We start from the raw sequence: 21,374 nt of genomic DNA, 5'->3' as shown, positions 1-21,374 counted from the left end.
TATGAATCTAAACAATATCAAACGCTAAGTCTGTCTTTGAAAGTAGAGAACAAACTGACAAGAGTCCAGCCACTGACAGCCACTCACTGTTAGTCTTAAGTAGGCAGTAAAAGCTGAGCGTGGCCACAGATAAATAGCAGAGGGCCTGAATTGTGCACCCCAAGGTCAAAACCGTTTTTCTCCTGAGAGCTTTTGCTCTTTTTGTCCCTTGGCTTTTATAATCATTAGTCGCACTGCACAGCTATACACTGTAACGTTCTCCAGTCTAGTGCCTCCAAGTTGCTTTTCAATGTCGCTAAATTCACCATTTTTCTTGCCTCAACCAACGCCAATATTATTTTCTCTTCTTAGTATCTATCCAGAAATGGAATAAGAGACATCACGCGCGATAATTTTAGCTTCAGTGCAAAGATAAGGGTTGGTGACTTCTATGAAGCCAGAGAAGGACCGCAGGTGACTGCCTTTCATCTCTCTCTCCCTGATCCCTGTTCATCTTTTCATCTAGAGGCAGGCAAAGCTCCATGCAGCAGTCACTGTCGGGCAGGGCCAGAGCCAAAGCCCTAAGTAGCTTTAGTCCATAGACCTCTCACTGTGCATGAAAACATGTCATAATAAGATGTTACTTCCACAGGTGACCACCTGATATACAGTATACCATGAACAAAAGAATAGTACATGCATTGTGTTCCTGCACAGTAATTTGATCATCAAACACTGTGTTCTAAGGCCCTACAAGGACAGGGTGACTGTCATAAATTATCTACATTATTATTGTTTACCACATTGTAATCACTATCTTGGAGCTTCCACATATTATCTGTATCTGTGTCCTTGTTAGACTTTACTTGATTTACCAGATTAATGTAAAATGCACACATTTAGAATACAGTTTGAAGTTTATAGTTAATAACTGTATGTTGCTGATTCAGGTGTATTTTGAAGTCATAATTTGTTCAGTTTCACGCTGCAGTGTGGTTTCCGTGTTTCTGCAGGGATTACAGTGGAGCCTATTGAAGGAAGATGAGGTAATTCCTCGTATTTTGGCGATGGAGGGTCGGCGGGGACGACCTCCAAGCAATGAGCGTCAGTTAGGACTAGACGGTGCCAAAGGTCAAAGACGAAGAAAGGGCCGACCCCCGAATGTGGGCGACCCATTAGTACCGGAGGGACCCAGTCCGAGTGAAGTCAAGCTTTTACGCAAACTAGAGGCACAAGGTGAGCATAAAGAATAACACCGTGAATAGACTCCTTCAATACGTTTACTTGAATACTGTGGATACTCTGTTCTGGGAAGCATTTAGAGTTCTCTGTACATTTCCCACTGACAATGCAAATCTTCCTGCTGTGTGCAGAAATAGCCAGACAAGCTGCCCAGATGAAACTGATGAGAAAACTGGAAAAGCAAGCAATGGCGCGTGCAGCCAAAGAAGCTCGGAAACAGCAAGGTAAACTAAATCTTCTCTGCTTTTAACTTGCAGAAGTCTATAAGGTCTGTAGCTTTTGTCTTTCATATAGTCCGTCTTCAGGTTTGCTTTCATCTAAATAGGCGTAATATAAAGACCCGCATTGCCTCTGGGCCACTGCCGCCTCTAATATAGTCTTTGTATGTATGTCCATGTTTATAGAAATCACTTGAAAGCACTAGCTTTAATCTTCCCTCAGCTCTAATCTCTCTCTCTCATATACACCTCAAACATTATGCATGCACCTTTTTGTTTTTTCTTTGTGTGCAAGATGAAACATAAAAACGTATACATAGCTCCAGAGACAGACTTGCCAAATTTAGGAGTACCATTTTGTTTTTGTTTTTAAATCAAAACTATAAAATACACATTTTCCCTGTATACTGGTGGTTTTCTTGTTTCCAGTTGTTACGATGTTTTATATTATTATATGTTGTATAGTTTGTGTATATGTTGTATTTTGTATCTCTCCGGTGTCGATAAAACTCTGTAAAGTGTGCTTGTATTGTTTGCAGTTTAGCGTGTAGCTTTTTGCAGATAACAATTTGACATTGACTTTCTTCTTGTAGCGATCATGGCAGCTGAGGAGCGGAGGAAGCAGAAAGAGCAGATCAAGATCCTCAAGCAGCAGGTGGGCAGCGCCAAAAAAAAATCCCTTTCCCTCTTTCTTCTTTTTGGTCTCAAAAGATGTAGTCCCTCCCTCTGCGCCCCTGAATGCACTGAATGATAATGCAGACACACTTCACCAGAATTAAAAAGTTAAACTATAGCATCTGGCGGGTCGTATTATAAAAGATTCTTACCATTATCTAAATTAGAACACATGCTTTTGTTTTATTTACAGGAAAAGATCAAGCGAATTCAGCAGATTCGAATGGAGAAGGAACTCAGGGCGCAGCAGATTTTGGAGGTACGGGACGGGATCCAAGAGTACCTCTGATTAAGCAGAACATTCCTGGATAGCTGCTGCCCTCAGTCTATAGTGTTTTAATCTTCCTAAAGCTCATTACTGAACAGCGGCATGCAATGGAGGGAGTTGCGTCGTCTTAGGCATAATTCCACATGGAACTAATGCTAAATTGGTCTTGGTTGACGGCTGTTGAATATTAAAATGGCTGTTGCTGCCTCTTCAGACCGTATTTAAATTGGACAGAAAAGTCTTTTTTTTTTTTTTTTATATCAGACAACAGTAACAGTTTAGCATAAGTGGGTCGGGGGGAAAAAGGTGCTGTTTGCCGCACACGCAAACACACAGATGCACACACACAATTATACTGCAAGAGCTTCAAAGTGTTTTAGCAGGACTAAATCAATTTTGAGTTGACACGGTTGGCAAGCCACTCTTAACGGAAGGCTTCAACATTTTCACAATTACGTATTAAAGAGATACATTATTCATACGCCGTGTTTAACAAATTTGACTGGCATACAGGGGCATGAAATCTTTGCCCAGGCCAGAAAACTGTGAACAATTAGCTCGAGTGAAACAATGCTTTCACTCAAAAAGAGACTGATTTGTGTTTGTTTATGTGACGTGTTATTTGTATTCACAGGCAAAACGCAGGAAGAAGGAGGAAGCAGCCAATGCCAAAATATTAGAAGCTGAGAAACGCATAAAGGTATCTGTCAATTCTACAAATCCTTTAAACTTGTTTGTAGCGTTACAGTGCAGGTACACATCGCATATTTGGTTGTAAACACCCCGTGTAAAATGCTTGTTTGTGCCTTTAAACACGTTTCTTCCGCATTTGAAAACATGTTGTAATCTTGACAACTATGTCCTTATAGGAGAAAATAATTCAGTGTTTGCATTAGTGATTTTTTGGGGGGAAATGTTCAAATAACACAGCCGGTTATTTAGCATTTCCGAGAATGGCTGGTTTGTACTCTAGAAGCCACTGATGGCAGCTTCAAAGCAGTACTTTAATTTTTAAAATGGGCTCAAATTCCATCAGTCTGGGGTGATTTTCATGATATTGGCGCTGTGGGGGCATATTGATTTTCCGTAATCGCTGTCTTTCTTCCCTTCAAGGAGAAAGAAATAAGGAGGCAGCAGGCTGAGATCCTTAAACATCAGGTAGGTATTCACTACAGCTCTCTCAGCCCCTTCAACATTATAGTTATGGCTAAATTAAACCATTTACGTCAGGCCTGACTTCAGTGGGACTCTCAAGTGTGTTTGAGTGAGTGATTGTGGGGTAAATGCAGGGATGTGTGTGCTTAAATACATATAAATAAAAACAATTCAGTACACAGATTTGATTTATCGCTAACGCCATGCTTTATGGTATTGGATTTGACTTCTGTTCCATAATATTTTGCCAACTCTTTCTACCAGGAGTTGGAGAGGCATAGACTAGATATGGTATGGGTATGTTTATTTTTGTACATCTAACACCTGCATCGTGTAACTGGTTGTGTTATGGTTGTCATAGCAATGCATTAAGTGTAGCACTGGCTGCTGTCATACTACATTCTTCTGCATGGCTTTCCAGCAAAACCAACAAAAGAGAAAACGAGTCAGTATGCTGCCTCCATCTGCTCATCCTGAGGGAGGACTGACCCTGTCACTGTGGCCAGGCTCCTGTCCCCTCCCCCAACCCTCAACCCTCTCTACTCAGAATGCATTGCAAATACTGCTAGCCAATCCACTCTCACTGTCTCAGGAGCCGTGCTTCCACCAAGTGGTGTATGGTATGGTTTGGGCTGGTGTGGCATATGTCTGTTCTCAAAGTGGGTGCTGAGTGTCCCAAAGTATGTGTTCCCTGCTGCTTTTTTACACTGCTCCATCTGCTCAAGAATAACTCTCTTGGGGGTAAAAACATTGAGTAGAAATTTAATCAAAATGAATAACTTCTAGCAATCATGGGTCTGATTTATACTTTCTGTTAGTCACAAATTGTTTTGCCAAGATAATGTTTTATTTGTAACAAAAAAAGCCACATTGTGCAAAGTTCTTGTAGAGCAGTTTAGAAATGCAATAATTGATCTTGTTTCGAAAATGTATAACTTTATGTTATGGCACTTATCTGTGCAATGTTAGTGGCTATAGTATGTTTTTGATCATAAAGAAAGACCTTAGAGAAGGTTAGCGATCATTATTTATGTAGCAGTCTGGACACATATAGATTCTGCTGCCACATTACCGGCCTATGCCCCACTGAACTGATCTGTACCTGTGCTGCTTGGTGGAACGAGGCTACAGTGCACTGGGGGAGTGTCATTCATCACACATTGTCTGACTATTGTATTGGAGTAAACTACGTTACCCATGTGTGCCTGAGACTTTGGCCCGGACTATTCGTGCCTCTGTTTCTGCCGTCCACACAGCGCTGGACTTTTAACCTGCCCCCGGCCTCTCTCACTGTCCCTGTACTTTGCACAAAACAATGAAAATTGCTACGGAGCATCATGCTGTCTTACTATGGTGGAGGTCGCTTCTCAGACAGAAGAGTTTAAAAGGCACAATAAACACACTTTTGGAAGTAAACTTTTGACAGAGCGTTGAACGATAGTGAAATGAATTCCACCATTGGGACAAGCGTGGTTCTGTGTAGCACTTTTTGGCCTGGCTGTCCTGCTTGTAGCCTTTTCACTCAACAACACAGTCGCAGTAAAAAACAAACAAAAGACCTGCCTTTCTTGTTTACAGTGATTAACGGTTCAACCTAATTGTGCCGCTAAAAACAGGCCATTCTTTGTCTCACAACTAGCTTGATCCGTTGCAGTTAATAAATAAAAAGACTAGTCAAACTTGTCAGGGACTAATTGAGGATCATCTAGGGGATTTTTAGAAAGGGGACATCGAAACTGCTGGGAATTCATTGTTGTTTATCACAGAGACAAACCAATAGAGGGCCTATTTCTCTCGATGTGTCGGAAATGTCCTTGGCAAGCCCTGACGCTAGCTTTTTGGTGGATCACAGCGGGGGGAAACAGCCCAGTAGAGAGGAGCGGCAAACCTAAGGAGATCAAATAGAGCGATAGACAGCCACTAGTGATTCTTTTAACCTTTAGCAGTGCACTGTGGATGGAGCACAAAAGCAAAACAAAGCTTGTCTAGTGCTCACCAATTACAAGGCTAATATCTAACCGCAAAATCTCTGAAGAGGTTGCATTTGAGGCCTTTCCTGTCGCCCCCATAACTAAACACCAAAGCCTCGGCGCAGTCTTAATTCCATAGTGTTTATTATTATTTTGATTGCGTCGCCCACTGTGGCACATCAGACGATTTCTGGCAACCCGTATTTTGTTGCTTTTGTTGTGTCAGCTTTAGTTGCGAGGCGCCGTCACCGATTCCAGCTGCTTCTCTTTTTGAGCTTGTCATCACATCTACTTTGTACCGCATCTCTGTGTTGCTTTTTGGTTGTCATCGTACTACTGTATTCTTCACTTATTATGCTTCCACCACACATGTTAAAGTCGTACATGTGAAGTCTGTGTTTTGTTCAAGTATGGTCCTGGTTTATTGAATGCATCATAGTGAAGTACTGTATGTTGATATTTAGCACATCTTGTCAGTGCTGGCTTCTTTATGTCCACAGTGTGCTGGTTAATGTGCCTGTGTTTCTGTGCCACTCTAGGAGAGAGAGAGGAGGCGGCAACACGTAATGCTGATGAAAGCTGTTGAGGCTCGCAAGAAAGCAGAGGTAGTCCATGTGCACACAGCAGACACACACTGTCCACTCCGTAAAAAGGGCCTAAGTCATTATTCCCCAGATGGATTCCTGCTTTCTCTCTTCCCGCGCACTCCCTCCCTCCCTCCCTTCATTTTTTTTTCTGCACACTTACCAAGTCAAAAGATTCTGGCCCCTGAAGCACTTTTCCTTTGAATGCACAACAGCATTAGACTGAATTCTAACAGTGCTCAGCAAAGTCAAGTAAACCTTCCTGTCTGTTTTCTTACACACGCATAAGCACACACACACACTTCACTTGCTAATGCAGCCTCAACTTTTCTTTCTCTGTTGGACTCTCCAGGAGCGAGAGCGCTTGCGGCAGGAGAAAAGGGACGAGAAGCGCTTGAACAAAGAGCGTAAACTGGAGCAGAGGAGGCTGGAGCAGGAGCTGGCCAGAGAGCTGAAGAAGCCAAACGAAGACATGTGTCTTTCTGACCACAAGGTACAACTGACCGGGTACTTTGTAATAGTGCTTTGAATAATGAACAAAAAGAAGTAAATGTTTGTTCAAAATGAGCACCCACTAAGCTCGAATTAACTATATTCTTTTGTGCCTCATGAACTGCTAAGCAGTTGTCAAGAATGATCTGGTTTCACTTGGATAACTGACTCACTGGGTGTGTAATTATTGCATCTGGTCAAATGTGATCACAGATCTGTGAAATAGTTATGAAAAGAGATACTTGTATGAAAACAAAAATTCTTCCAATATTTTGTAGGATGTGATTTACAAAGCACATCATATCTCATCCTAGATTACTGAAGTTTAATACATTTAGCCTGAGTGGTCATCTACAACAAACTGAATAGATAAGATCAAAGAGGTTCTATGTGAAATTGGAACAAAATACTTAAATTCTCAATGTGGCGCACATGTAGTGTAAAGAAGTAGCTGTGAAAGAGGATGGTGTCATTCTCATTACTAAACCATTTTATGGGCTCATCACTCAGGTAAACTCCCTGTCATGTTCAATTTTATCTACTGCATTTGTATGTGGATATGTGCGCCCTCATGTGGTTTCAAATAAGTACTGCATAATCTAAATATCTGGATTTTTACTGAATGAGTTCCTCAGTTCAGTTTGATTCAGTACGGGGCATTTTTTCATCTGTACAGAACAGTCAAAAATAGAAAGAAATAGACAGATGCTTTTGCTTATTACACCTATGCTTTTTACAAAATTGCACTGACTGAGAATACTTTGTTTTGCTTTATAAATTCTACTTTTTGGTCCACTTCTAATGCGACAATGTGTGTTTTTTTTCCTGCTCAGCCTCTGCCTGAGTTCTTGCGGATCCCCGGCCTCATCCTCCCAGGCCGCGCCGTGTCCGACTGCCTGATGCTGATGCAGTTCCTCAGGGGGTTCGGGAAGGTTTTGGGGCTGGACTTGAATTCCGATGTCCCCACTCTGAGCATGCTGCAGGAGGGGCTGCTCAACGTGGGTGACAGCATGGGCCAAGTGCAGGACTTGCTCGTCAAACTGCTGTCTCTGGCTGTCTGTGATCCCGGTTTGCCGCCTGGACAAAAGGTCAGTGCTGAACAGGAGGCAGAAAAGTACAAAGTCAGTGTAGCGTACAGTTAATTAGCTAGACCTAACAAGTCGGATGTTACAGTGTCAAACTTTAGTGTTTAGCGAGTGAGAAGCAGCAAAGAAGTCTTGCAATTTTACAGTTTGCATGATTTATAGACGAAAATCCAATACTGTGTAGATTGCTATTTCCATTACGTGACTATCTTAGATTAATCAAGTTTTCATATTACTATTTTTTAACAGAACTCAAACTTGCATGCAGATCGTTTTTGTGAATTAATGTATCGTACTCCCGTGTTTGCAATTGATTAAAACGTGGTAAATTTAGAGACAGCGCCTTGTTTGTTTTGGTTGTTGTTACACTTGATGGCAGAAATAATCTTGAAAAAAAGAAAAGTCACATGGTTCAACCTTTACATAGGGGTTGATCATTTTTGGTGTATAACTTTCAGTAGATTCCTAGATGAAACCAGTTATGCAGGTATTTCCACTTCGTGACATATAAAAAAAACATGGTTTATTTTGAAAATGACTGTCTCCTCTTACCCGTTCTCCTCTCTCAGACAAAGACGATGCTTGGAGACCACTTGACCAATGTGGGCATAAACCGGGACAATGTGTCGGAGGTGCTGCAGATGTACATGGTCGCCCACTGTGCCAACACGGAGCTGGCCCCTCTGGCCCTCAGCCTCAAGACCAAGGCCTTTCAAGCCCACACGCCCGAGCAGAAAGCCTCCGTCCTGGGCTTCCTCGCCAACGAGCTGGCCTGTAGCAAAGCGGTCATCAGGTGGGAGCAGTGGTGACTATGTTATTCTAATGGGTTGTCTTCGAAAGGTCCCTCTTTAGTGTTCACATTATAAATCTTCAAACAATGTACATATTAGAATCATCCTCTACTGGCTCGAAAGAGAGAGTGGAGAAAGTCTAAATAAAGCTACAAACAGCAGCTGCAAGCTATTGGCAATGCATGATTTGCTCTCTGAAATGATCAAAACAAGTCCAGTCCACGTCTTTGTGACATCAGCAGGTGAGGGTTGAGCTCAAGAGGGAAGAATAAGCAGATTAGAAATGCTTGAACAAAAAGCAACTCCACGCATGCTTTACACAAAGAATAATGTGTGCCCATCCAAATCTGCATCCAAATCAAACAAAGACGTTTAATAGCCGACGTGATCAGCGTCTGCTTTTGTACTGAATGTGTTATGAAGCCTCTTAACCCCATGTTATTCATTAGCCAGTAATGGTATGTTTTATTGATGCGGTGGGAAAGACTCAATAACTCTGCTGCAGGGAGCCGTAATTTGCAGTTGCTTTCAATAAAATTAAACATCACTGTGTGGCAACGAAGCCCAAACATCTTATTTTGGCTATGGATACATGTCAATTTGCATCAGCTGTGATCTCATTTTGTGTTTACTTTTTGCCAACATCACAGAAATGGGTATCAGCGCAAACGTGGCTGGATAATTACATTTCATTTTTTACAGTGAAATCGACAAGGGTTTGGATCAGATGGCAAACGTGCGGAAAGACAAGATCATCATGGAGGGGAAACTCAAGAAGTAAGTGTCCGAGTCTTTGTTTTGGGTTGGGTATGTCTGGTATTTGTGTGAAATTGTGCAGTATTGTGAACAATGGGAGTGCACTTTGATGTTTCAGTTCAGACATCCTGTTTGAGGAAACATTCAGCTCACAATAGGACACTTTGAAACACGAAACATTAGCTACAGTTTCAACGACAGCAGCCCTGGCAATTGCAGACGTTCATTGTGTCCTTTGGCAGTGTGCTTTTGTGAATTTTATAGAATTGCATGTTCTTTTGAAGATCCTTAATTTTCGTTTAAGATTTAAAATAGAACTTAGGCGCTACACATTGAGCCTTAACTTCTAATTGAAAGGAAATATATATCCTAAATATTGAACAATTTCATAATGATGGAGAAAAATGAAACACGTGACAGTATTTGCTGCTCTAATGTGGTCCCTCCGTTGCCCAGGCTGCGAGCGATCTACGCCAAACGCACTGGGAAGCGTGAGGGCGGTGCGGGCGTGGAGGAGACCCAGTCCGTCGGCACGCCATCCTCTGCCACGAAGCGAAAGAGAAAAATGGCCGACAGCGACGATGAGGATGATGAAGACGAGGACAGTGACGACCCGCCGGACGACGATGATGAGGACGAGGAGGAAGAGATCAAGAAGGTCAAAAAGACAGAGGTCTATGACGAGGTGAGGGGTGCAGTGTGATATTTACAAACACTCAGATACATTTTCATTATGTCTGTCCATTGTGTCCATCATTGTGTCATGTTGTGAAGCCATTATTTAAAACATCTGTTTTACTGCGTCTCGTTTCAGGATGAAGTTGACCAAGCCACAAGTTTGGAAGAGCTGGAAAAGCAAATCGAAAAACTAGCCAAGGTTTGTCCAACTGGTTCAAAATATATAAATGGGGAAATAAATAAAACAATAAGAACAAACACATTGATTTAAAAAAGGTCTTTTGGGGATTCTGATAAGTCACAGAAGCACATTATTTTCCATATTGTTAGTTAATCCTGTAGTGCTTGCAATACAATTAGGAGAAACAAAGAGCGGGTTCCACCACTTGAACCTTTAACACGGGGCTTAATTCAATTATAATCTTTGAAAAATATAATAATTGAAACCGCTTTGGCTTTCAAATGTTTTATTGCCCTATCTAAATTCATATCAATTGCATGGTACATACATTAGCACAGGCCTGTCTCTGATGAAGGGATTAATTAGTTAAATAAATCGGTTCATTAGCATTGCATGTGGTAATTAACCGTAATATTGTTTGTGCACATGTTTTTGCAGCAACATCACCAAATCAGACGAAAGCTGTTCGAGATCTCTCACTCCCTGCGCGCCATGATGTACGGCCAGGATCGGTACCGCCGGAGGTACTGGGTCCTGCCCCACTGCGGAGGGGTCTTCATCGAGGGCATGGAGAGTGGAGAAGGTACTTTATTTATTTTCTATCACACAATGTATTTTAAAGCTTTTTTTCTTCCTCTTATATCATTTAGTGCTGGGCAATGTGGCAAAAAATGTATTACTATATTCTTCCTCTTGTTAATCTAATTAATAAATAAATAGACCTTTTACGAATAAGGTTCCTGAACAAGGGCCCTCAGTTCAATCCTCTCCAGCACTGTTTTACTTAACAATCATCAGTTATTCTTACTTCATTCTCCAAAACAAACGGCACACAATCTACTAGTAGACTTGATGATTCAGATTGATAACGTTTTGTCTCATTGCAGAGTATAATTATTGCTTAGACACTTCCAGAATCCTAAAATGGATATGGATGGCTCTTGTGATTTGCGATTAGAGTGGCTTTTTACATATAAAATACAGCTTTCCGAGCATTTACGTATATGGAGAAACGAAGCGACAAAATCATTGAAACAAATGTGGTGTTGGAGTAAGAAGGTAGAAATATTGTAAATCATCACTTTTGTTCAAACTAAAATGTGCTTATCAAGCTGTTTATGGCAGAATAAAAAATGCTGAGGATGTTTTCCTTTATCTTAATTCTGCGCATCACCCAAAAGGCTAATTTAAGCTTACATCTGCAAACTCGAATCACCCAGCACAACTTTGCAAACTCCAACCCCCCCAAAAATTACGGATCACATTACAAAGCGACGATTGATTGTCTATAACGATAAACTGTTTTTTTTGTGCAGCTCCAGAGGAACTGGAGGAGGAGCGGCAGAGGCGTAAACGGGCGGCGGAGGAAGTCAAAGTCAAGGATGAGCCTCAGGAAATCGAGGTGCAGGAGGACAAGCTGACAGACAGTGACTCGCAGAAAGAGGACGCCAGCGAGGACAAGACAAACTCCCTCTATTACCAGCAGCCAGGCAGCGTTTCCAAGGTGTGCTTCCCGCGGGACAGTAATAACCACATCGGGACAGACTCCGTGAAGGAGGAGGACAAGGAGAGTGTCCGTCAGAATGGCAGCCCTGTGGGACACCTCGCCGCCACGGTAACGCCAACCACACCCACGCACAATTCCTCCGAGCCCTCCGTAGCAGAAACCCCCTCCGTGACGAAAAGCGACACTATGAACACTTCCCCTCCGTCCTCCGTCCGGGACGCCTCCGAAAGCACTCTCCCCCAGACCTCTTCCTCCCCGTCGCTCCAGCTCCAGTTCCAGACCAACGACCAGCTGCTGCGCGTGCTCACCGAGAGGAGCGGCCACTGGTTCAGCCTGCTGCCCCGCTCGCCCTGTGACATGTCCTCTCTCGCCTCACCCCCTCCCGGAGCTTCCCGAGTGTCCCCCCAGGCATCCTCTACTCCGGTGCGACCCAAGTCCCCGCCTCCGTCCCCCGCGCTGCCCCTCACTCCGTCAGCTGCGTCGGCTTCGGCCAGCCCCCACCACCCAGCCGGGCTCCTCAGCTACCCCCTGTCCGCTCTGCAGGTGAAATACCGCGGATATAACAGCTCACAACAGATTCACACACCCCGAAACACATGAAGTCAGCAGTGCTTTAAATTATCATATCAATTTTTGCATGATAATTGCATAACGCTGCAAAAAATACACTCCTTTGTGATTATCGTGCAACAAATCAGAGAGGGAATATAATATACTCTCCTAGAATATATATTAAAACGATTCACACCAATAATCATGACTCAAAAGTTTAGAATTGTGACATCCCTCGTCTCCACAGGGTCATTTTCCCCTTTTATTCACCGGTGTCCTGCTCTCTTTCTACAGGTAAAGCCAGGTGCCTCTCTGTTGGGCCTGTCTTTCGGGAGCTGGTCCAGCGGCTTGCTCAGTCCTGGCCTGCCTCTGTGCACCAGCCCGATGCCCGCCCACTCTCTGGAGAACACCACGGCCGCCAGCGTCTCCAGCAAGAGCGAGTCGCCCGTGCCCCGCATCGAAAAGCTCTCATCCATCCCCTCTCCTGCTCTGGAGCTGCCCAAGTCTCCGGACCACCCCGCGCCCCGGCCCATCCCTGAAGGTACGCCCCAAAACAGTGATCAATGCCCATATCCAAGCGCACTTTAATTGAAGAGTGCACCTGCTGGAGAAGATCTCACTTGCCTGACTAATCCAAGATAATTGGATTAGGGATTGTTCTGCACTGGTGTACTCTGTTTCATTGGGGTATATGGATGAGCGCAGCTTAAACACTGCTGGTTGTTTGGCGCTGTGTGCAGAGATGCTGACAGGCTGGTGGCGGGTGTCGAACATGGAGGAGCTGAAGGCCCTGGTGGAGGGGCTGCACACCAGAGGCATCAGGGAGAAGGGGCTTCAGCGGCAAATACAGAAATACATGGAGATCATCCCCCAGGTCTGCACCAAACACAGAGACGGTGAGTGTTTTAGCATTACACCCACTTCCCACGCTATTGTGACATGGAGAGGGCTCAAAGGGTAAAGAGGAGTGCTTTACATTAAAGAACCACACACCCACCAGACCCACCCGTTGATAACCACTGGTCTAAAGTGTGTTTGCCCTGTTCTGTGTCCTGCAGTGGCCATGATTGAGCTGCACGAGCTGGAGGAGAGCCAGGTGAGCGAGGAGTCTGTGTGGGGCTGGTGTGTGGAGGAGCAGGCCATGGAGATGGACATCGCGGTGCTGCAGCAGGTGGAGGAGCTGGAGAGGAAGGTCACTGCCGCCAGTCTGCAGGTCAAGGTAGAATTAATATGGAAATATGGGGTAAATAATAGGCCATTGTGGGCAAATAGCAGTTCTCACAATCAATCATGGATGACAGACCGCTAATGTTATATCCACAGAAGGATAAAAGTCCATGGAATTAAATGGGAAAAATTGGTTGTACTTGAAAATAATTGCTTTTAATTTGTATGATACGTGCATGTGTTTAAGTCGCTGTATTACACTAAAATAGACAAAGCTGTAGTATCCAGATGGCTGTGGCTTATGCACAAACTGCTTCTTTATCATTTCCAGGGTTGGATGCATCCAGACCCACAATCAGAGCGTGAGGACCTGGTCTACTACGAACACAAACCTCTGACAAAACCCAGTCCGACCTCAGGAAGTGACAAGGACTCAAAAGACTCCAAGGACTCGAAAGACTCGCGGGAGCACCCGGAGGAGCGAGGGGAGAAGGGCGGGGTGGTGCGCCACCCTGACAACCCTCTGGACATAGCAGTGACACGTCTGGCCGAATTGGAGCGCAACATCGAGAGAAGGTACCTGAGGAGCCCCTTAGGTACCACCATTCAGATCAGGCTGGATAATGTGGGTACGGTCACAGTCCCAGCCCCCGCCCCATCCACTAGTGCTGACAGGGAAGGGTAGGTCATCTCTCCAAAACAACCAAAGCTCCCCCCACTCTCCCACTAAGACCCTTTTTTCCCCTCTGTGTGTGCTTCCGTTTGTCTTCACCAGTGAGGGTCTTTGCTGCTTCTCACGGCCTTTTGTGGTGGCTTTTATTTTTTCATCTCCGTTTCGTGACTTTTTTTGTATCGTGAGGATTTGATGGGACTCCACTGCACTTTTTTTCCCCCCCTCCCCAGTGGTTTTACTTGCGCTGTCTGTCATCGCATGGTCTTGTGCAACCTTGGTTATGGGCATCTTCATTGCTCCCACTACCCAGTAATCACCGGTTTCGCTCTTTTGTTTTTCTGCATGGGTTTCCTCGTAACATGACGGTGTGTACCTCTCCCCAGCGCCTCACACTCCCCAAATCCTCATGCCTGTCTCTGCACAGCTGGAGCTCTTTATGGTCTGCTGTCTTGTTGGCGGCTTAATAAACTGATCCTACCTAATGTTTCCCCCACATGCCCTCAGGTTTGTGTGTGTATCTGCTCATCATTGCACTCTCCTTGCTCTGTAGCGGTGAGGAGGAGGTGGCGCATGGCATGAAGGTGTGGAGAAAGGCGCTCACCGAGGTCCGCAGTGCCGCCCAGCTGGCCATGTGCATTCAGCAGCTGCAGAAGTCCATCGCGTGGGAGAGGTCGATCATGAAAGTGGTAAGCACACGCCACTCACTTAAGCAAAACCTAAGCACTATTGACGGCATTTCACAGACTTATAATGAGCAGAGGCTTTTAAATATCTAAGCTCTAAAATCACATAGTTGTACCGACACACATGTGACTTAATAAAGATGGGGGTGCATTTTGTAGCGCTGCCCCACTTGACAGTAAAGAACGAGAAAATGGCCATTGTTGAGCAGTTCATGCCCTTTTCCTTGTGAGCTTGACATTGTGACTGCAGTTGGCAATTTGTGTGAAGTGTCTTGCCAAAGGACACACTTGGGTGATTTTCTGGGCAAATGTTTGCAATATCTCACCAGGCCCATCCTGGAAATGGCCCTCAATATTATTGTGACCCTCTGTGTCTTTATTTGGGTCTCAGGTAAAACTCGGACCGCTGAGCTAGCCATAGGTTGCGTTCACGTGACATCAAACATTCTAAAGAGTCTATCGTTTAAAACTGAGGTGCAGCTGGTAGCTATGGTAACTGTCAAAATGCTAATTTCTTAGTTTATGGCAAATTTCTCTGTCAGTCCTGGGCCAATTCATATGAAACAAAAACTGTCACACTGTTCAAAGTCTCCTCCAGCTCATATGAACTATAGTCTAATTATTTCCTCATTAAGGAGTCCAAAAGTGGTGCCTTTGATTGATTGATTGATTGATTAGATTTTTCCGAGTTCTATGTACATTACAATTTTCTTTTACCATTATTTCCAAAGAGCGGTTCCCACTCCTATAAACATCTTTCATTGATGTGGTTGGAGCCAATAGCAGGGCAATGTACAACACCCTGATATATTCAAATACTCATTCAAAATATTCAAAACTATTAAAACATGCGCATGATGTTGGCCAGTAGAAAGGACTTTCTGCCATAAGGTTTGTGAATCCACTCACTATCAAATAATGATCAGAGAAAACAGTCGGACATTTCTTTTTGGAAATTTCTTTCAAAAACTGTCTCCGCTCCCATAGAGCTGCATTGGTGCCTGCCCTCCAACTGAAATATAATCGTGTAACATGAACACAACCTATTAGAAATTCAGAACAACGGTGATGTATCTGCAAGGAAACTGACTTTGTAATGGCTTGAAGAGACCTTGAATTATGCAGTTTATTAATAAGTTCTTTGTTTTGCAGTACTGCCAGATCTGTAAGAAGGGCGATAATGAGGACCTCTTGCTGCTGTGTGACGGCTGTGACAAGGGCTGCCACACCTACTGTCACAAACCCAAAATCACCAGTATCCCGGAAGGAGACTGGTACTGCCCCGCGTGCATATCCAAGGTACATTTTATATCAGGCTTTAGATGTGGCTTGCCAGTCCACATAAAAAAAAATAATATCTACCTGCTTATAAAGTTTGACAAACCAGGCGCATATTTATTTTCTGTGAATGTTATCAGCCAGGGAACAAATGAAAAGAAACTGCAACATGTCAAGACATTTTTTCAGATATTCATAACCCTCTTTTTTTTGGAATTGTACTACCACATAATACTATATCAGTCTAACAATTAAGACTTTTGTGGTTAAACAGTAAAGATAAATGGGTGTTCTCTTTTTCAGGCGAGCAGTCCCACACCTAAAAACAAAAAGCCTCAAAGCAAATCCGTAGCATCAACCGCAGGAAGCAAGAAAGCCGAAGCCAAGAAGAACGGGAAACAGACCGGGAACGGCGAGGTGTCCGAGGAAGACGCTGCCAGCGCCAACAGCACTCCCAAGAAGGGCGCGAAGGACAACAACAGGAAGAGGAAGACTGAGGAGAGCACCCCTGTCCCGCCAGTCGCCAATCAGGAGAGTCCTGCCTGTGTCAAACGGGCCAAGACCGCCAGAGACAACAACAGAGACCTTGGATTGTGCAGGTAACGGGATGAGTATAAGGTTTTTTATTCACTAGACACTTGCCAAATGCTTACAGTTTCTTGCTCTTGGCTGTAAATCCGTCTTGGCTTTAAGGTTTTGTCTGTAGCTTCTAAGTATTTTTTTTCTGTTTTACCAGGGTACTTCTTGCTGAGCTGGAGAGGCATCAGGACGCCTGGCCGTTCCTCACACCAGTCAACCTGAAGTCAGTCCCTGGATACAAGAAGGTCATCAAGAAACCCATGGACTTTTCTACAATACGAGAAAAACTTGTTAGCAGCCAGTGAGTCTTCATTTTTACTTTTGGCTTTTATTAGTCAGTGTGTGTGGGAACCAAACCCTGGATCACCAAGACGCTGAAGCTAAACAACCAAACATGTGAAAGTGATACTGTAATATTGTACGGTTGCTCTCACTGCTAATTTACATATATTTTCTCCTTTCAGATATCAAAACCTGGAGACTTTTATCATTGACGTCAACCTGGTGTTTGATAACTGCGAAAAATTCAATGAAGACAATTCGGACATTGGCCGAGCTGGTCACAACATGAGGAAGTTTTTCGAGAAGCGTTGGACTGAACTTCTCAAACAAACAAACTAAGACTTTATCAATAAATCCGGTTTTACGTTTCAAAATGGAGCACCAGGATGTTTTTTTATTTCATTTTTGGAGCATGTGGCTTTGCAGGTCGGAAGAAGTCAAATTCCTTTGTAACAAGGAGCCGACTCGTGCTAAGAGAGAGAGAGAGAGAGAGATGTCACCGTGAAATAAAAGTCGTTACATGAGGTGCGCCGGATTTATCACACAGGGATGAAAGCCCCAAAGAGTCCCAGAGAATCGGGGTGTCCGCGTGCAATACCATTCCCTGTCTCCGAACACTGCACTGAACGAACCCTCACTCGTGTGTCTGCCCTAAACTTTCCACTACCTGTAAATAGTCTTTTGTTATTTAATCGTATTATAGTGAATGTATTTAATTTTGTAATTATTTATGAATCAAGGTCCACTTCATTTTCTATGAAAAGGAAGAATCAGCTGAACTGAATTGAAAAGGAATGTGTCTCTGTGTTATGATTATTATTTTTTTTCTCCCAAAAAAAAAGAAAGAAAACAAAGCCAAGAAAAAAAGCTGTTTACACTGTCAGTGCTTTGGGGCGTTGAGAACTGTACTCATTTGTTCACAAACTGTAAAACTGCATTTATTTACAGGAACCGCAGAGGAACAATGGTGATTCATGTGTATATACTGTTTATTAATGTCTATATTATGTCTTGTTTGGAACGATGTGTACAAATTGTTTAAGAATATTAAGATATTGTTTATGCCTTAGAATGATTGTAGCATTCTATTTTAGTGACCGTGATGGAAGCATTATCATAAATATTGTTTGTACAGTATATACATATCCTCTGCAAACACTGTGGTATCCTTAATCTTGGTAGTGCCTACCCTTCCAACAGGGGCGTGTAGGGGATGTTTTCGTTTTTAGTTGTCATTCTTACGACAATTTTATTTTTGATATCATTTCAATCCAACAAGGCCTCCAAAGTTGGACAGTGACACAGAAATCATTCCTCACCAATAGCAGAAAACGGAACAAGCTCTAGGTTTGGCTCCCACACTGCATCTCCTCGTTGTCTGCCACAATACAGAGGACCTAAGGCCATTTGTAACCACTGTGTTGAACCTTGCTGTGTGTTGTGGCCTGATGGAGGCAGCTAGATTTTTTTGTACCCAAGTCAAAAGTACTTGAAGTTACTTTATTTAAGATATTGTGGAATAAAAGTATCATTCTTTTGTAGGAGCTTTATTTTTCACTAGTGTGTGGCACGGACCTATTAAAAGGATGTTTTTCAACGTAAATGTCTGGGTCTTGTTTTCTTAAGGTTTGTCTTACATAGAAATTCATAAATTACAGGCTGTACATTTTACTTCACTCCAGTCACACCACATTGCCTCCATACCTGTGGACTGACTATGTACTTGAAAATGTCAAGTACCTAACATTTTACTGGACTCATGAAAAACGGGGTCCCTCTGGATCGTATGGAGCAAAATGGCCTTTCACAATGAAAGTGTCTGTCACTACACAATACTTGACCTTGGCTCACTCAAATACATTAAATGCAGTATCTGACAAAGTGCACACCAGCATTTCTGCAGATATTTAATTATATCTTTTTATGGAAGAACACTGAAGTAATGACGGTTTGTTAAGTGAGTGCACCCTAAAAATTGGGTTCAAAATGTCAATATTTTGTCTTGCCACCAGTGTCCTCCAGCTCTGTGTTAAACCTCTTGAACATGGAGTTCACCAGAACTTGGAGCTTCACAGGTCGCCACCTGACCCCCTTCAACTCTTCCTATACGACATCATGGACCTGCTGGATGTTAGAGACCTTGTGCTCCTCCAACCTGTGTTTGAAGAGACACCCAATATGGTTTAGAATTAGATGAACGGACATGCTTGGCCAGTCCTTAACCTTTACCCCCGGCTGCTGCAAGGCAGTGGTCATCTGGGAGGTGCGTTTGGGGTCATCATATTGGCACGCGCCCCCGTGGCCCAGTTCCTGAAGAGAGGGGATCATGCTCTGCTCCAGCATGGCACAAGATATGTTGGTATTCATGATTTTCAATAAAGGAACCATAAATGCTAAGGGCCGGGGGGCACGCTGGATCACTAGAACCGTGTCCTGTGGTCCGACGAGTCCAAGATAAGCTTTTGCGCGCAGATGGTATCAAGCATGTGAGGTGAACAAAGACAAGTGCCTCATGCGTACTGTGAAGCATGGTAGTGGGTGTTGTGGTCCGGGGCTGCATGTGTGCTGCTGGCACTGGGGAGCTACAGTTCAGTCAGGGAACCATGTGCTACCCCCCTTCCATCAGAAAACTGGACCACAGGGGCGTACTTCAATATGATAATGACCTACAAGACGACCACTGCCCTGCCAAAGAAGCTGAGAAGAAAGGTGACCGTCTGGTCCCTTGATCTAAACCCTATTGAGCATCTGTGGAGCATCACTTTTGGCACCACCAGTTTTTACATTAATGGCTCTGTATGGAGATATTTTGATGTGCCATTTTTAACAGTTATACAAGCTGTACACTGACTTTATATTGTAGCAAAGTGACATTATGTCAGTGTCGGGACCCTAGAAAAGATATAATGAAACATTTCAGATACTGCATAACCTTAATTGTAGATTCCGATATGTATAGATAACACCTCAGGTGAACTAGAGGTCAGTCAAAACGTTTATTTATGGTGTGAAAATGGTAAATAGTTTCTATTTCAACAGCACTTTTCCACATACATAAGCCACTCAAAGCGCTTTACATCAAGGAACAACTCACCCACTCATTCATACATACATGCATTTAAAATACAATAATCCTAATACAACTTTAATAACAGAATCTTCAGCAGATTTTAAATTACAATTCTGTCCTCCATCTTCATTTTAAAGCACAAGCTTTTTAATGACACAAACTGAATGTAGAAAAAACCAATGGCACTTCAGGCATTCTGTTGTTCTTCTTTTGTGTGAATTAACATGTGCTTTTGGCGATAGCTCCTTTGGGTAAAGGTCTTCTTACACACAGAACACCTGTAAGGTCTTTCACCGGAGTGGGTTCTCAGATGCACTTCGAGGTGAATCTTTTGTGAAAATGTTTTTAAACAGGCAGTACAGCTGTATGGTTTCTCACTGCTGTGGGTTCTCAAGTGAACTTCGAGATGAATCTTTTGGGTAAAGGTTTTTGTACATATTGTGCAGCTGTAAGGTCTCTCTCCTGTGTGAACTCGAATGTGTCTTTGTAGCTCCATTCTTCTCCTAAATTTTTTTTGACAAAGAGAGCACTGGTGGTTCCTCCTCTTGACTCCTTTGCCAGTTCCTACCATGTTTTCATTGTTTGCAGCAACACTTGTCTCTGGTGCAGAATCGTACTGGGGTAACACACCAGAATTGTGTGCAGAATCAGATGTGCTTCTTTCTGTGATCTGGACTTGGTTGTTGTGGTCTCCATCAGCTTCTGTCTCCATCTGTGCAGCTGAGCAGCTTGCAGGTTCATCATCATCATCATTGTCAGTGTCAGGAGAGTTTTCCTCAGTCTGTGGGTGGACATGTGGCTCTGCGTTGACGTTCTCTCCCTGAGTTTCCGTTTGGTACTCAGTGTGTATTTGTAGAAGCAGCGAAGGTTCTTCACTCTTCACACAGACAGCACTGGAATCTGGGAGAGACAATTGCAGCTGCTCTTCCTCCTCTTTGATGCTCTGTTCCTCTGGCTCCTCTTTAATCTGTGCAGTCTGAGTGACCTCCTGGTTGAGACCGGGGCCAGGAGGACTCGGTCCCACTCTGTGCAGAAGGATACACGGGTTCAAAACCTGGTCCAGGCGCTGCTGCTTTCCGTGGCTCTCCGCTCTGCAGCGACACAGTTCCTCCTCGTACTCCACTATCGTCCTTTCAAACAGTTCAAATATTTCTTCAGCAGCCGCAGTCAGTCGCTGATTCACCAAATCTCTCAAGGTTTGGTGATTAGACATTTTACAAAGTTGTCTTTAGCTTTAGCTTACAGCAACAATGTATCCACACCACCCAGACCCGCACCATTAAGGGAGGAGACTAGCAGGTGTTATGACGAAAACTGCCATGTAACGTGAGCGCGCACAGCTGAAACAAAGATCTGCGACTGTTTTATTATATTGTATCTCATAGCCTGCGGTTTGAACTGAGTATCAATCCGTTTGAAATGAATACGTATAAGCACAAAAATAGGCCGTATTTGTGTAATTGTGGACAAGACAGCCCGTTATCCCCCTGTCTGCGCGCGCTCACGGTA

General features: G+C 43.6%; 2 protein-coding genes across 16 annotated transcripts in view; one reads left to right on the top strand and one right to left on the bottom strand.

Annotated features, from left to right (window-relative positions):
* Window positions 1-18,390, top strand: part of baz2ba (bromodomain adjacent to zinc finger domain, 2Ba) — a gene marked incomplete at its 3' end in the record, with an annotated part of 77,656 nt that extends 59,266 nt beyond the window's left edge. For 2 of the 15 annotated variants that reach the window (XM_079555808.1, XM_079555801.1), the window contains 26 exons: window positions 352-453; window positions 993-1,215; window positions 1,353-1,445; window positions 2,033-2,094; window positions 2,308-2,373; window positions 3,017-3,082; window positions 3,496-3,540; window positions 3,802-3,834; window positions 6,047-6,112; window positions 6,444-6,584; window positions 7,417-7,671; window positions 8,238-8,461; window positions 9,162-9,236; window positions 9,672-9,900; window positions 10,030-10,092; window positions 10,513-10,657; window positions 11,391-12,124; window positions 12,428-12,674; window positions 12,874-13,029; window positions 13,192-13,352; window positions 13,632-13,981; window positions 14,524-14,659; window positions 15,809-15,955; window positions 16,238-16,533; window positions 16,671-16,814; window positions 16,978-18,390. In XM_079555808.1, the coding sequence (XP_079411934.1) occupies window positions 352-453; window positions 993-1,215; window positions 1,353-1,445; window positions 2,033-2,094; window positions 2,308-2,373; window positions 3,017-3,082; window positions 3,496-3,540; window positions 3,802-3,834; window positions 6,047-6,112; window positions 6,444-6,584; window positions 7,417-7,671; window positions 8,238-8,461; window positions 9,162-9,236; window positions 9,672-9,900; window positions 10,030-10,092; window positions 10,513-10,657; window positions 11,391-12,124; window positions 12,428-12,674; window positions 12,874-13,029; window positions 13,192-13,352; window positions 13,632-13,981; window positions 14,524-14,659; window positions 15,809-15,955; window positions 16,238-16,533; window positions 16,671-16,814; window positions 16,978-17,134 (4,416 nt within the window). The remainder of the gene's footprint in view (window positions 1-351; window positions 454-992; window positions 1,216-1,352; window positions 1,446-2,032; window positions 2,095-2,307; window positions 2,374-3,016; window positions 3,083-3,495; window positions 3,541-3,801; window positions 3,835-6,046; window positions 6,113-6,443; window positions 6,585-7,416; window positions 7,672-8,237; window positions 8,462-9,161; window positions 9,237-9,671; window positions 9,901-10,029; window positions 10,093-10,512; window positions 10,658-11,390; window positions 12,125-12,427; window positions 12,675-12,873; window positions 13,030-13,191; window positions 13,353-13,631; window positions 13,982-14,523; window positions 14,660-15,808; window positions 15,956-16,237; window positions 16,534-16,670; window positions 16,815-16,977) is intronic. The other 13 variants (XM_079555810.1, XM_079555804.1, XM_079555809.1 and 10 more) reach the window with 13 other exon arrangements.
* A 1,576-nt stretch (window positions 18,391-19,966) lies between these two features.
* On the bottom strand, window positions 19,967-21,347 carry LOC306962612 (uncharacterized protein). The gene has a single exon (XM_079555798.1). The coding sequence runs from the start codon at window positions 21,076-21,078 to the stop codon at window positions 20,053-20,055; it is 1,026 nt and encodes a 341-aa protein (XP_079411924.1). The 5' UTR covers window positions 21,079-21,347; the 3' UTR covers window positions 19,967-20,052.
* Between the last annotated feature and the right edge of the window lie 27 nt (window positions 21,348-21,374).

This window comes from Gobius niger (assembly GCF_951799975.1).
Source record: "Gobius niger genome assembly, chromosome: 4".
Classification (NCBI taxonomy): Eukaryota; Metazoa; Chordata; class Actinopteri; order Gobiiformes; family Gobiidae; genus Gobius; species Gobius niger.
Note: the sequence above shows the minus strand (reverse complement) of the source record. Positions and strands in the feature narration are given on the sequence as shown.